Here is a 16,802-nt window from a genome sequence, read left to right on the forward strand (position 1 = left end):
CAACAGTTAGAACTGGACATGGAACAACAGAGTGGTTCCAAATAGGAAAAGAAGTATGCCAAGGCTGTATTTAGTCACCCTGCTTATTTAATTTATATGTAGAGGACGTCATGAGAAACGCTGGTCTGGAAGAAGCACAAGCTGGAATCAAGATTGCTGGGAGAAATATCAATAACCTCAGATATGCAGATGACACCACCCTTGTGGCAGAAAGCAAAGAAGAACTAAAGAGCCTCTTGATGAAAGTGAAAGAGGAAAAAAGTTGGTTTAAAGCTCAACATTCAGAAAACTAAAATCATGGCATCCCGGTCCCATCACTTCATGGCAAATAGATGGGGAAACAGTGAAAACAGTGGCTGACTTTATTTTTCTAGACTCTTAAATCACTGTAGATGGTGATTGCTGCCTTGAAATTAAAAGACGCTTATTCCTTGGAAGGAAAGTTATGACCAACCTAGATAGCATATTAAAAAGCAGACACATTACTTTGCCAACAAAGGTCCGTCTGGTCAAGGCTATGGTTTTCCCAGTGGTCATGTATGGATGTGAGAGTTGGACTATAAAGAAAGCTGAGCACGGAAGAATTGAGACTCTTGAGAGTCCCTTGGACTGCAAGGAGATCCAACCAGTCCATCCTAAAGGAGATCAGTCCTGGGTGTTCATTGGAAGGACTGATGTTGAAGCTGAAACTCCAATACTTTGGCCACCTGATGTGGAGAGCTGACTCATTTGAAAAGACCCTGATGCTGGGAAAGATTGTGGGCAGGAGGAGAAGGGGACAACAGAGGATGAGATGGTTGGATGGCATCACCGACTCAATGGACATGGGTTTGGGTGGACTCCGGGAATTGGTGATGAACAGGGAGGCCTGGCATGCTGCGGTTCATGGGATCATAAAGAGGTGGACACAACTGAGCGACTGAAATGAACTGAAAGTATCAATTGAATTTTAAAAGAGTAGGGGGACATAGTCATTTTTTAGTCATACAGGATCCAGAAAATATCTTACATATATCACTTTTTTAAGAAATTACTTGAAAATATACTCCAGGGAATTATCTGGCTGTCCAGTGATCAGGACTCTGCATGTTCACTTCCAAGGGGATCTTAGTTCCTAGCCAGGGAACTAAGATCCCCAGGCCTTGTGGATTCAGGAGGAGACTCCCACTGGAGAGAGAGCAGAGACTGAGAGAAGGTTGAACTTCAATCTGTAGGCCATGGGTTTCAAGCTGGAAAGCAACAAGATGAGATTTAAGTTTTAGAAAGAACATCCTCTCCTAAGTCTAAAGGCAGAGTTAGTAGACACTTCCTGGGAGATCACTCAGGAGGTTTTTGCAAAACTCAGTTGAAATGTAATTCAAACCTAAACTAAGGTGGTAGTGATAAGAACCATGACTCTGCAGACATATAAACTGCTGACCTGAGATCTTATTTGGGGTCTAGCTCAATTGCATTTTACTGTAAATACTCATGGCATGAATATTTCTTTTCCATTGATGTTCCTTTTTAAATTATTTGATGCTATACTGTGCAGTATTTTATGGAACATAGTGTATAACTTTACATAGCCACCTCTTTCACTATTTCTATCGTAATTTGTAAATTGGATATAATGCCTAAAAAGACTTTCATGCGTATATATATACATATAACCCCCTTCCTCTTGGACTCCCTCCCACCCCTCTTCAGTTCAGTTCAGTTCAGTCGCTCAGTGCCCAACTCTTTGCAACCCCATGGACTGCAGCACGTCAGGCCTCCCTGTCCATCACCAACTCCCGGAGCTTACCCAAACTCATGTCCATTGAGTTGGTGATGCCATCCAACCATCTTATCCTCTGTCATCCGCTTCTCCTCCTGCCCTCAATCTCTCCCAGCCTTCCAGGTCATCACAGAGCACCAAGCCAAGCTCATTATGCTTTATAATAGGTCCCCAGTAGCTATCTTTTTCACAGGAGTGTATATACGTGGTAGCATACGTACATGGCATGAATACTGTGCAAGGACAAGAGAGAATCCACAAGGACCCAAGCCCTGGAAGATGGTAGTTGGTAGGCAGGAAATAAAGAAATGCTAGTAGGCTTAAAGGGAAGAATCATTTCATCATCTTGAGAGGAGAGGTGATGCTGCGTCCATTGGGAAGTGTAAGGAGCTCCTCCCTTCCTTCCTGCAGATCTCTAGATCTCTGCAGGGGAGCTGAAACTCATTCTCAAAGGGTGAGGGGCGCCAGGTGTTCCCCTTGCTTGACTCTGGAAGGGCTTAAGGAGCAGGCGTGGAGTGGCTTGCGTCAGGAGAGCGCAGCATCTCAGGGCACTCTCGGAGCAGCGGGCTTAATGGATGCTTAGAGAGACATCGAGTGGCTCCTGCCTGTGGGGAGGGAGATGGCTCCAGATTGATCCTAGTATTAAGTGGATCTAGATTGGGCTGCAAATGGCTCTGGCCCCTGAGATGAGGCTGGGGAGGAGGGAAAGGCCGCGGATCTTCAGGGCGCTGGCAAACATGGGAGGAAGGGTAGATGTGATTTACGATATGTTAGGAAATCACTGCAAGGTTTTGAGCACTGCTTCACTTCATGTGCTTGCTTCACTCATGTGTGACCTTGCTTCACTCATGTGTGACGACTACCCTGGCTGCCGTGTGGAGAGTGGATTGGAGGCAAGTAACTGGCAAGACTACTACAGGAAAAAGAGATGCTATTAGCTCAAACCAGAGAGCTCCCACGAGACAGGCAGATACATGGATTCCAGCTCTTTTGGAGTTCAGCTCCCTGGTTTCTGCTAGCTTAAATGGAGGAGGAGCAGGTTGACGTGTGGATGGGGTATTAGAAGCTAAGTTCGGGATGGATCTGTTCAGTTGGAGATGCCTGTGAAAAACCCAAGTGGAAATGTCCAATGAGCAATTGAATATATAAGTCAAGATCTGGGCTGGAACGGTATTTGCTACGTCCCTCGCTTCTGACTTGAGCTTAAATAAACTCCAGATTGTGGCAAAGAGGGCATTAACATTGAACACCTATGATATGCCAAGTACTAATTATGTAACAGATGTTTGTCACAAAGCTTATACACATTTTCCAAAAACACCCTCCCAGTTCAGCGCCATCGGGACCTAACTCTAGACTACCTGGGATACACTCACTGCAGACACGCAGACAAATCGGGGAATACATTCCTCACTCCCAGATGCCTAATGAGGTCCTGGAGGAGTCACTGCACCTGTATCTAAGGTCAAAGACTCCAGAGACCTGAACGTAAGAGGTAGAGAAAAGCTCCCAGGAGACTGAATCTGAGAACTCTAGACCCACATCCTGGCTCCACCCTCAGTCAGCTGGATCTCTGGACACAAAGGATGTCTTGTCTCTTTGTCTGCTGCCTGGTCCACAGACTGCTTTGCAGAGTGGTGAGCTGTCTCTTTTCAGCAAATACCTGCCCCACTGATATCCTCACTGCCGAATCAACTAAGTGAAAGTGTTAATCGCTCAGTTGTGTCCAACTCTTTGCGACCCCATGGACTGTGGCTGGCCAGGCCCCTCTGTCCACAGGATTTCCCAGGCAAGAATACTGGGGTGGGTACCATTTCCTCCTCCATGGGATCTTCTGACCCAGGGATGGAACAAGGGTCTCTCACAGCAGCAGGCAGATTCTTTTCCCTCTGAGCCACCAGGGAAGCCCACAGCGAGACAGCTATGGCAGTTTTAAAATAAGGCACCAAATTCCTGAACGCTCTTCCCACCGAGAAGGAGTGAGATGATGGAGGAGGATGTCTCCCCTGGGTTGGCAGGTCGGCCCATGAGGTTCAGTACCACCTGCCCTTGAATCTACCGGTTCTCCTAGAGTGCCCTCTCTTCAGTTGATTCCTCTCATAAATAAGCCACCATTTTGTGAGAAGCTCAAATCACTGGGAGAAGGCACATCCACAATCTCAGCTGAATGCAGGGTTGAGCCGTCTCAGCCCTGACACCAGAACGTGCAAGTGAAGCAGCCTGATTAAACCGCCAGCCCCCAGCCACTGAGCCACCCTAACCACCGAGTCAGCCCAGCTGAGCCCCAGACAGCGTGGAACAGACACAAACCGTCCCCTCCACGCCCTGTTTGAAATCCTGGCCCATAAAAGCTATGCTTATAATACAAAATGGTTTGATACCACTTAGTTTGGGGGTATTTTGTCATGCAGTAACTGGAACAGTTATTAAGGGGGTTTCTTAAGAATTATCTTTTAAAATGCAAACATATTACTTGAAAGGATAAACACCTTCAGATGAACACACACAATCAGTGTATCCAACAGACAGCAAAGCAGAGAAGGAGAGCCAAGAGATGTTCTCCTGTTTCACTGACAGAATAGACACACAGAAGTGGCTTCTAGAAAAACCGTAGGCAGAAAGGTGGCCGGCCGCACCATGAAGGCTTAAAAGAGAAAGATATGCATCAAAAGCACAGGCAGGAGGGCAAAGTCCAACCACATTTTCCTCAGTTGTGCTTCATTCCACAACTCTCTCACTAGCTACAAAGTCATTCATATATGCCAGTTTTCCAAATGTACTTGCTTAATGTTAAAAATCACCTGGAGATCATAAAGTAATGCACAAAGAGCAATTATTACCTGCCTCCCCCCAGGGAAGTTTGGGGTTCTCGAGGCAAGAATACTGGAGTGGTTTGCCATTCCCTCCTCAAGGAGGGACCATGTTTTGTCAGAACTCTCCACCATGACATGTCTGTCTTGGGTGACCCTGCACGGCATGCCTCAAGAACCCCATGAACAGTATGAAAAGGCAAAAAAGATATGACACCAGATCCCCAAGTTGGAAGATGTCCAATATGCTACTGGGGAAGAGAAGAGAAATAGCACCATAAAGAAGGCTGAGCCCCGAAGAATTTATGCTTTCCAACTGTAGTGCTGCAGAAGACTCTTGAGAGTACCTTGGACTGCAAGGAGGTCAAACCAATCATTCCTGAAGGAAATCAACCCTGAATATTTATTGGAAGGACTGTTGCTGAAGCTGAAGCGCCAATACTTTGGCCACCTGATGCGAAGAGCCAACTCATCGGAAAAGGCCCTGATGCTGGGAAAGAATGAAGGCAGGAGGAGAAGGGGATGACAGAGGATAAGATGGTTGAATAGCATCACCATTTCAATGGACATGAGTTTGAGCAAACTCCTAGAGATACATAGGAAAAGGAAGCCTGGCGTGCTACAGTCCATGGGGTCGCAAAGAGTCAGATACAACTTAGCAACTGAACAACAACAGCAAGTTCTAGGAACCTTGAACCTTGAGAATGTAAATCCCAGCAAAGTTCAGTTACAATGATGTGGAGGAAGAAGTTGTAGACACTGCAATTCATTTGCTAATCAGTTTAATATTACATGCTAATTATGTGAGATAGTAAAAATATGAGTATAAAAAATAAAGACTATTTAATGAACATTGGTAAAATATAAAATAAGAGAGGTGTCAGGTTAAAATTTGTGGTTTATTCAAGCCATTATTCAATGCAAGTAAAAATGATGGGGCAAGATACACAGGTAGACTCTAGAACAGAGAAAAGAGCAAAAAATGTCTAAAAGCTGTGATTTAATGCTACCTAAGGGCTGCCGTCTATGGGGTCACACAGAGTCGGGCATGACTGAAGTGACTTGGCAGCAGCGGTAGCAGCAGCAGGTAAATAATGCTAATGTCTACACTCTCCCAGCCTCACTACCTCCCCATTGTTTTTGGAAGTACCCTGAATCTCACTTCAGTTTGTGAATATAAACCCTAAAGTTTTTTTTCCAGGAATACATTTAGAACTTTGTAAAGAATGGTGAGATTGTTCTGTCATGAATTCACCATGTAACTGGTTATGACTCCTAAGTTCTGTACCATTAGATGATTTTCTTGATACTGGTATTGATCTGAATCAATGAGTAATTTATCAGTCCCCAAACCCTAGTCCCCACAGAGACTGGGAGCAACTTAGGCCCTTTGAATCTGTTCAGATTTATTCACTTGCCTTGAGACCCCTTAGTAATTATATGGTATAGTTTTCCAGAGTAAAATTGACATCCATCTCTGATTCCAAGAGTTTGTTTGTACTGCAGTGGGTAAAACAAAATGTCTGATGAACTATTTATTATTTGTATTGATACTGGAGTTCTAAGCAATAAAAATGAGAATCCCAGGAACAGAGACACGATGTAGAGAACAGACTTGTGGACACAGAGGGGGTAGGAGAGACTGGAATGAATTCAGGAGTAGCACAGACATACATGTACACATATACACATATATACATATATACCTTACTTTGCCAACAAAGGTCCGGCTACTCAAAGCTACGGTTTTTCCAGTAGCCTTGTACGGATGTGAGAGTTGGACTATAAAGAAAGCTGAGTGCCGAAGAACTGATGCTTTCGAACTGTGGTGTTGGAGAAGACTCTTGAGAGTCCCTTGGGCTGCAAGGAAATCCAACCAGTCCATCCTAAAGGAAATCAGTACTGAATATTCATTGGAAGGGCTGATGCTGAAGCTGAAACTCCAATACTTTGGCCACCTAATCTGAAGAGCTGACTCATTTGAAAAGACCCTGAAGCAGGGAAAGATTGAAGGCAGAAAGAGAAGGGAACGACAGTGGATGAGATGATTGGATGGCATCATCAACTCAATGGACATGAGTTTGAGTAAACTCTGGGACTTGGTTATGGACAGGGAGGCCTGGTGTGCTGCAGTCCATGAGTCGCAGAGTCAGACATGACTGAGCAACTGAACTGAACTGAACTGATATACACTACCGTGTGTAAAAGAGACAGCTAGTGGGAAGTTGCTGCATAGTAGAGGGAGCTCAGCTCGGTGCTCTGTGATGACCCAGAGGGGTGGGGGTGGGGGTGGGGATGGGGTGGGTGGGAGGAAAGCTAAAGGGGGATATATGTTTATGTATACATATAGTTGATTCACCTTGTTGTAAAGCAGAAACTAATGCAGCATTGTAAAGCACTTATACTCCAATCTGAAAGTTTTTTTTAAAAAGGGAGTCCCTTGCAGTGTATCAACTTAGAAGCATATTATTCCTCCTTAGACCAGTGGCTGTGTGTAATATCTCAGGGGGCATGTTCAGTAGAAGAAGGCATCATGTCATCTCCCCATGAATCTCAGGCCTGTCTGGATTCTAAAAGGTCCTGGCTGCTCACCATCTGATCACTGTTGTTTCCCTCTCAGGGACATCTCTTATACCAGTGTCACTGCCCTGCCATCCAAAGGCCTGGAACACCTGAAGGAACTGATAGCAAGAAACACTTGGACTCTAAAGAAACTTCCTCTTTCCTTGAGTTTCCTTCACCTCACACGGGCTGACCTTTCTTATCCGAGCCACTGCTGTGCTTTTAAGAATCAGAAGAAAATCAGAGGGTAAGTGGCAGTGTCTGGATTAAGTGACAAAAGGTTTTGGTGGAAGTTGAATTAATTTCTGGGTTTGAGGAAGAAGTTCTGTTGTTTTCAAAAACAGGTGGAGAAGAATTTGGAAGCGTCTGTAAGAAACATGAAGTCCATGGGACACAGTGACTCTGCAGACCAAAAGTGTTTGTAGATCAGAAATAAGGCTTGTATCTCTGCATCAAAGCAGAGGAGGGGAGGATTTTAGGCAGTGATGCAGGAAGGACAGGAATGATTTCTCATGAACCTCCAAACAAGGCAGAATAGGCAGTTCGCTGCAGATTTTAAACATCACTCCATAGATGAATCTGCTCAGCAGCTGAGGCCATCTAAGGAATCTCTTTGGGATCTATCTGGTGGGCTAGTGAAACCCTAAAGCTTACTTCCATAAGCATGCATGCACAATAGTGTCCCTTTATTCATCTGTTCAGTGAACATTTACTGAGCACCTGTTACGTGCCCGGCACTGTCCTAGTCCCTGCAATGAATAGGACAGACCAGAGCCTTCTTGCATTTTGTTTACATTCTAGTATGGAAGTCAGAAAAGAAACTGGCAAACAACTAAGATGATCTCAGATAGTGCTATGAGGGAAATGAACACAAGGGTCAGACAGTTTATTAAAAAAGAGGAAGAAAGGCTGTTCTGAGGAAAGACAATTTGAGTTTAAAACTGAATACTCAGTAGAGGCAGCCAGGAGTTTTTCAGGCAAAGGGAACGTGGAATTCTGAAGCTCTGAGTAGGAATAATAATAATACTAACAGCAACCAGCAGAGTCAGACACAACTGAGCCCACACACACTCACACGCACATCCACCTGGCACTAACAACATTCCAGGTGCTGTCGTAAGAACTTTAAAATGATACACTCATGTATTCCTATAACAACTCAAAATAAAATACTCTCTCTCTCCCGTTCTATACATAAATAAACCAGTACTCATAGACCTTCCCAAGGTGAAATAACCAGGAAATAGTAGAATCGGGTCTTAACCTAGGCAGACTGGCTCTAGTATCCATGTTTTTTTGTTTTTTTTTAATCACTGCTGTTCTTGAACTGGTTGCAGAAGAGAAATAAGGACAGTATATCAGTGGATCATACTTGGGTAGGGAAGGTAATAGGAAATGATGCAGGAGAGACAGGCCTGACCACATCATGTAGAATCCTGTGTATCATACTACTTAGTTTGCACATTTTGCTAAGTGTGGTGGAGACCATTAGTGGGTTTTCAACAAGTGGTAACTTTCTATCCACTGCCTTGCAGAATCCTTCAGTCTTTAATGTGTAATGAGAGCAGTATTCGGGGCCTGCGTCAGAGAAAATCTGCGAGTGCTTTGAGTGGTCCCTTCTACCAGGAATATGAGGAGGATCTGGGTGATGGCAGTGCCGGGTACAAGGAGAACTCCAAGTTCCAAGATACCCACAGCAACTCTCATTACTATGTCTTCTTTGAGGAGCAAGAAGATGAGATCATTGGTTTTGGCCAAGAGCTCAAAAACCCCCAGGAGGAGACCCTGCAGGCCTTTGACAGCCATTACGACTATACCGTGTGTGGCGGGAGTGAGGACATGGTGTGCACCCCCAAGTCGGATGAGTTCAACCCCTGTGAGGACATCATGGGCTACAAGTCCCTGAGAATTGTGGTGTGGTTTGTGAGTCTGCTGGCTCTCCTGGGCAACGTCTTCGTCCTGGTCATCCTCCTCACGAGCCACTACAAGCTGACCGTGCCACGCTTCCTCATGTGCAACCTGGCCTTCGCAGACTTCTGCATGGGGCTGTATCTGCTCCTCATCGCCTCCGTAGACCTCTACACTCAGTCCGAGTACTACAACCATGCCATCGACTGGCAGACGGGCCCTGGCTGCAACACGGCTGGCTTCTTCACCGTCTTTGCCAGCGAGCTGTCTGTGTACACCCTGACGGTCATCACCCTGGAGCGCTGGCACGCCATCACCTTCGCCATGCACCTGGACCGCAAGATCCGCCTCTGGCATGCCTACGTCATCATGCTGGCGGGCTGGGTTTGCTGCTTCCTGCTCGCCCTGCTCCCTTTGGTGGGAATAAGCAGCTATGCCAAGGTCAGCATCTGCCTGCCCATGGACACCGAGACCCCTCTTGCCCTGGCGTACATTATCCTCGTTCTGTTGCTCAACATCGTTGCCTTTATCATCGTCTGCGCCTGTTACGTGAAGATCTACATCACAGTCCGAAATCCCCACTACAACCCGGGGGACAAAGACACCAGAATTGCCAAAAGGATGGCTGTGTTGATCTTCACTGACTTCATGTGCATGGCCCCAATCTCTTTCTACGCTCTGTCGGCCCTTATGAACAAGCCTCTCATCACTGTTACCAATTCCAAAATCTTGCTGGTCCTCTTCTACCCACTTAACTCCTGTGCCAATCCGTTCCTCTATGCCATTTTCACCAAAGCCTTCCAGAGGGATGTGTTTATCCTGCTCAGCAAGTTTGGCATCTGTAAACGCCAGGCTCAGGCATACCGAGGTCAGAGAGTTTCTCCAAAGAACAGCACCAGCATTCGGGTCCAAAAAGTTCCCCCAGATGTGAGGCAGAGTCTCCCCAACGTGCAGGATGGCTATGAACTGCTTGAAAACTCTCATCAAACCCCAAAGCAGCAGGACCAAACCTCAAAAGAGTATAAGCAAACAGTTTTGTAAGTGGTACAAGGACTTAGGCTGGTTTTTTGAGCATCATTCCAACCATCGACACAACACACAGCTGATCTAATCTGTAGGTAATGTTCATGTCTGGAGAAGGACTAGCAGTAACCTAATCATTGCCTCCAGGAAGGAAGAGAGGCAACCTGCGTGTCTGAATTCCAGGTGGTATCAAAGTAATCTATACGTCCTGGAAGATTCACTGGATGTTAAGTGCAGCGATGACACTGTAAAATGTTTCATACCTATGAACTGAGCCGCGTTGACATTGCGCTTACTCACTTCTATATAGCATTTCATACTAAAGATTTAGCAAATGGCAATCCTTATTAACTTGGTTGGTGACCACAAGATAAAACTGACTCTGTGTTGGTTCAGTTCAATTTCACGCTCACTGATACAACCCGAGAGAGTTTGATTTCCACAAAACTGAAACGTCCAAGAGGACATCATACAAGGAACAGCTGTTTTGACACATGAAGGGGAGGAGAAGGCTTTGAGTTGTTTTTTTTCCGACTCTGAAACAATCATCTCTTCACAAGAATCTACCTGAGTGGGAACCAACTGTTGCCTGGAAAACTGGCAAGACTTCAGCTGTTGTGGCTGAGCAGACTGAGAAGAGCTCTTCTTGGCCAGTCTCCTGGCATTAAACGCATGCACTCGAGAAAGTCCTCCCAAATGGCAAGTGGGAATTATGAGCTGGGCATTCTGGATCACCCGCTTATTAACCAAGCAGGCTGGGCATCCGTTTATTGTTGGACCTTGGCCAAGTTACTGGGCCTCTGCAGTCTGTAGAAATGAAGGAGCTTGATGGCCTCTTCCAGTTTTAAAACTCCATGGATAACCCTCCCCCTCAAAACATAGGTTGCCATGAGGAAGAGAAAGAAAAACAATAAGGAAGCAGAACCTCTGTTTTTCCCATCTTTCAGCGCTGCCATCTCCCCTTTGGAGCGTGGATATGTGACCCAGGAAATGTTTTGTTTCATTTTTTGATTTTGATCTGAACCAGAAATTCTAGTGAGTGACCAACATATCAAGCTGGCTCTGAATCACTCATCTAATTCCTAGACCTACACAGCTACCATTATCAGGCCAAAAGCAGACGGATACACACAGTATAATAAATAAATAAAAGGTTGGTTTTTGCAAATGTTGGTTAGTTACTATTTCACTGTGAAAGCTCATTTGAAACATTTAACTTGTCTTCGGGGATTGGCTAAGTAAAGAAAACCCATACAACACTAAAATAATTGAGAGAGGTTTCTTCTCTCTGAAACCGTCAGCTTTTTCCAAACTTGCTGACCACTGGACATAAAATCTGTATTCCCCAACAGTGCTCCCTTCCTTAATATGGTCAGGATTTTTATCATAGATGTATTCTCCAGGTTATCTGTCAAAACAGCCCCTTAATTTCATTCTAAGCAGAGACAGCATTTGCTTCTCAGTGCTCATGAACTACATGTGGATTATAACCACAGCATGAATTAAAATCTTTTGTTAAGTCTGTGCAGCTGGGCTGGTGGGCCCAATGGGTCCCCAGAGATGGTGACCCTGACTCACCTGGAATCTCTCAATAGCCATATTCATTCATGATTACCATTGAGATGTGGATTGGACGTTTCAGTAGAAATGTTATACACACCTAAAGTCATGACTTATCCACAAGTTCACTTGTAACTAATGAAATTAAACAAATGTGTTACCTTTGAAATGTGTTTTTCATCTGTGACATTTTGAAGCATCACATTCTGATAAATAATGTTTTACCTTGAGTAGTTGAAATAATGCTTTGATAACAGTCCTAGAAAAGTAACTTCTACAGATTTGTTGCTAAAGTTTGCATTTGTGACATGAAGTAAATTTTCTTCCTATGAAATGACTGTGCTGAGTTCTAAAGTATTGCTTTTTATAATTTGTGAGCTGAAACTAAAGGCAGGTAAAAATTGGCTAATAAATCCATATCAATAAATTATTGACTACGAATAACTTAAGTATAACATTGTATCTTGGTTGTAAATGGTCTTTATGTGAACAAATTTACTCATGGTAAAATGAACTATGATTCATTGACAGGCAATGATATCTAAGAGAAAAAAAATATTGGTATTTACACTAGGAATTGATATAGTGCTCTGTGGCCCAGATGGTAAAAAATCTGCTTGTAATGCGGGAGACCTGGGTTCGATTCCTGGGTTGGGAAGATCCCCTGAAGAGGGGAACCGCTACCCACTCCAGCATTCTGGTCTGGAGAATTCCATGGACAGAGGAGCCTGGTAGGCTACAATCCATGAGGTCGCAAAGAGTCAGCCACAACTGAGCAACTTTCAGTTAGTAATGAAGATAGTGTCTGTTAGACACAGTTATGTCTGACTCTTGGTGGATGACTTAGGGTACAGAAGGTCACAGCCTAGAACTCATTCACAGGATAAGGTTGGAGCTGTGGGAGAATGGTCTTCCCTGCAGAGCAGTCCCAAGAGACCCCAGAGTCTGGAAGTCACAGGATTAAGAGGCAAATAATGTAATTAATTGCAAGTCCATCTCACCTGGCCCCTCCCATCCCCTCTCATTCCATTTAGTTAGAATAACTGACACATTCAGGGTTCCTCCCAGGTTGAAATCAAGAAACTGACTGGAAAGAAAGTGAATGTTCAGTGTACATAGGGCTAAGTTTCTGGTCTAGGGCAGGGGGCAGGAAGCAGAGACCTAAACTCACTTGCCCACCTCCTCCCTCACACCGTTAAGTGAAACCTGGTCATTGATGCAAAGGCATCAATATCAGTGCCCAGCCAGCGAAAGGGGGAGGGAGATCTACATCATTTGCTGACACGAACCATCCTCATTCTTTAAGCAAAAATAAAAAATGAACCATAATAATTACCAGACATTTGAGAAAAATGAAGTGCATATCAATAACATGAAAAAAAAGAGCAAATTGAACAAACAGAACATTACTCCAGAAAAGTCTATTCAGAAACACAGTATTATTTTTAAATTTCTAATTAATAATATCAGATAAATTTAATAATCAAAAGCAAGAAGGAGTTTTGGCAAATTTAAAATGGGATTGCCGAAGCAAGAGATTTAACAGAAGGACCAGGAGCTAAAGCAGAAGAACTCTAGAATGTTGAACAAATAAATAAAGATATGAAGTATCTGACAAAAGTTGAAAGATACAGAAGATCAGCCTCAAAATGCAACATAAGTATAACAGTTTTAGAGAAAATATAGAAAACGTAATAATAACCAGAGCCACAGAAGAAGAAAACTTCTTGAGCGGACTGACAGTGTCTCCTAAGTACTACGGGGATGGATGAAAAAGACGCACATGTAAAACAGTCCATATAAAGTATCAGAACGCCAAAAGTAAAGGAGAGATCTAAAATGCTAGAGAGCGAATGAAGAAAGAGAAAGAGAAAAAAAAAGTCAGGTATTATAAACAGCTAACAAGTAGCTGCTGCTGCTGCTAAGTCACATCAGTTGTGTCTGACTCTGTGCGACCCCATAGACGGCAGCCCACCAGGCTCCGCTGTCCCAGGGATTCTCCAGGCAAGAATACTGGAGTAGGTTACCATTTCCTTCTCCAATCAGGGTGACCTTTAATTCAAGTTAACAACATTGTATACTAGAGGACATGATGCAATGTTTTCAATGCCTTGGGAAAAAGTATTTTAAACTCCAGAAAAATAAAAGACCCAATCAAAAAATGGGCCAAAGATGTAAACAGACATTTCTCCAAAGAAGACATGCAGATGGCTAACAAATACATGAAAAGATGCTCAACATCACTCATTATCAGAAAAATGCAAATCAAAACCACAATGAGGTACCATTTCACGCCAGTCAGAATGGCTGCTATCCATTGCTATTGTCTACAAGCAATAAATGCTGGAGAGGGTGTGGAGAAAAGGGAACCCTCTTACACTGTTGGTGGGAATGCAAACTAGTACAGCCACTATGGTGTGGAGATTCCTTAAAAAACTAGAAATAGAACTGCCATATGACCCAGCAATACCACTGCTGGGCATACACACCTAGGAAACCAGAATTCAAAAAGACACGTGTACCCCAGTGTTCATCGCAGCGCTGTTTATAATAGACAGGACATGGAAGCAACCTAGATGCCCATCAGCAGATGAATGGATAAGAAAGCTATGGTACATATACACCATGGAATATTACTCAGCTATTAAAAAGAATTCATTTGAATCAGTTCTAATGAGGTGGATGAAACTGGAGCCTACTATATACAGTGAAGTAAGCCAGAAAGAAAAACACCAATACAGTATACTAACGCATATATATGAAATTTAGAAAGATGGTAATGATAACCCTGTATGTGAGACAGCAAAAGAGACAGAGATGTATAGAACAGTCTTGTGGACTCTGTGGGAGAGGGTGAGGGTGGGATGACTTGGGAGAATAGCATTGAAACATGTATATTATCATATGTGAAACAAAAATAAATAAATAAATCCAGAATCCTATACCCAGTTGAATTTTCATCCAAGTGTAAGGGCAAAATAATGACATGATTTATATTGCAAGTACTTGGAAGGTTACTTATGTCAGATAAATTATCCAAAACTTGGAATTAAGCAAAAAGATAACTTTTTTTTTTTTGGTGTGTTTTCAGTGCAGTGATGGGCTTGATTTCCTATTGTCAAGGCAATCTGTCACTTGATAAGGACAGAGGTTAACTTGTCTAGATGATCTTGATCTGACAGAGATTCAACCAACTTCTGCATGATTTGTGGACCCATTGGATGTTGACCAGTTTTGTATCTAACCCAGCAGTTTTATCATAACACTTACAATTGCTTTTAGGTGAAAGTGAAAGAGAAAATATTAGTTGCTCGGTCATGCCTAACTCTGTGTGACCCCATGGACTGTAGCCCACCAGACTCATCCGCCCATGGGATTTTCCAGGCAAGAATATTGGAGTGGGTTGCCATATAGGTACTTCACTTCTTAAGTGCATATTTGGACCAGTTTTAACAATTTGCTGATATTGTCATCAAATTTTAAGTTGAATAAAATCTTTGGAAAATGTTTACATTTGCAGAAGAATCATTTTCTAACACTACCCATATCTCCCATATGAAAAATTACTTGAAGTAGTACTTCAGATATGATGTAATTTCCTTTTCAATGGCTCATGACACACTCCTGGTTTTACAGTTGACAAGATTTGTGTGCTATAATTTTATAAATATTTTAAAATCAAATTGTATGACTCATATTTCCCAATAGAATATAAATACTACAAACCTTGACAAGTCAAAGTAATGGTATTGCTGACAAAAGTCAGGAGGGGGAGGAGAACAGTAAAGGAGAAGGAGTAATGATAAAGGAGTTAATTCCCTATGTTACACAGTGGGGAGGGATGAGAGGCTGCCCACAGTTAACAGAATAAGAAACAGAAGTTTGTTATAAAGTCAAACAATTAAAGAGCCTAAAATTAATACCAGCCTCCAAATTTTAAGGGTGGAAGCTAGGAGATTATGCTAAAACAACTAATTTCCTCACCTCCCTTATGTGCAGACAAAAGATATATTGTCTAAATATCTGTAGTTCAAATATCAGGTACCTAAGTGTAACAAAAACACAATAATAACCTTCAGCAGAATTAAAATCAGAAAATGACTAAAAGTAGTTTTCTTTAGGAGTTGGGACTAGGAATTGAGTACTGTTAGGAGTTGAACTGAGTCCCCCCAAACTCAGGCTGAAGCCCTAACCCTCAACATGAGTGTATTTGGAATCGGGCCTTCATGGAGGTAATTGGTGTTAAATGCGGTCATGAGGGTAAGGCCCTAATCCCATCAGAAGGGTATCCTTATGAGGAGACGACACCCACAACTCTCATTCTCACATACGCACAGAGGAAACGCCATGCGATGATACAGCGAGTGGGTGGCCATTTGCAAGCCAGGAAGAGAGCCCGCACCAGAAACAGTCTGCTAACACTTCAGCCTTGGATTTCTAGCCCCTAGAATTGTGCGAAAATAAATTTCTGTTGTTTAAGCCACCCAACGTGTGGTATTTTGTTATGGCAGCTCACGCTAACACATTGTAGATGAAAACTTTTCAGCTGGTATTCCTCTGCACTACTAATTCTTTTTTATCATATGCTTACGTTTTAAAAACATCAGAATGGAAATTATTATACTAATATTATGCTTTAAGATAATTAACAATTAAAATGTGGCATTTAAAGAAAGGTACAAAATGGCCAAGTTTATCAGGTAGTTGAGTTATTGTCTGTAGAGTTGTTAAGGGCGGAAGGCAGATATCACATTGAAGGTCACTTGAACAATAACCTAACCACTATGAAATCTAGCTTTTTAGGATTTGACAAAACAAAACAATGAGTTTTAAAGTGCTTACTTTGCAGCATTATCTGATAAGCTAAACACTAAGAAAGTAAAAGCCCTTTAGAATTTATTCTACTGGACAACCTATTCACATTAAATCAGAATTTTCGTTTCCCTTAAAATGCACTGCTGCAAAAGTGGCATAAGGAAAATTAAACAACTAATTGTTATCTGTATTATGAATTATAAGTAAAAAGTAAAACTTTGAATAAAGTAAGGAAACCAAGATTGTGTGAACCACTTCAATTTCATCACCCATTCAGTATAATTTTTTAATCTGTTTTGGGAATTTGAGAATATTGGGGAATATTCTGTTTCATTTACTCAAGTATTTTATATGGAGAGGGATTA

The 16,802-nt window shown here is 42.8% G+C and overlaps 1 protein-coding gene across 1 annotated transcript in view; it reads left to right on the forward strand.

The window, feature by feature from the left end:
• Positions 1-10,080, forward strand: part of TSHR (thyroid stimulating hormone receptor) — a 155,335-nt gene extending 145,255 nt beyond the window's left edge. Inside the window, exons 9-10 of the mRNA XM_065940784.1 lie at positions 7,190-7,378; positions 8,667-10,080. Of these exons, the coding sequence (XP_065796856.1) occupies positions 7,190-7,378; positions 8,667-10,080 (1,603 nt within the window). The remainder of the gene's footprint in view (positions 1-7,189; positions 7,379-8,666) is intronic.
• Positions 10,081-16,802: the final 6,722 nt, after the last annotated feature.

The sequence above is a fragment of the Muntiacus reevesi genome, chromosome 7 (assembly GCF_963930625.1).
Source record: "Muntiacus reevesi chromosome 7, mMunRee1.1, whole genome shotgun sequence".
In the NCBI taxonomy this organism is placed as follows: domain Eukaryota; kingdom Metazoa; phylum Chordata; class Mammalia; order Artiodactyla; family Cervidae; genus Muntiacus; species Muntiacus reevesi.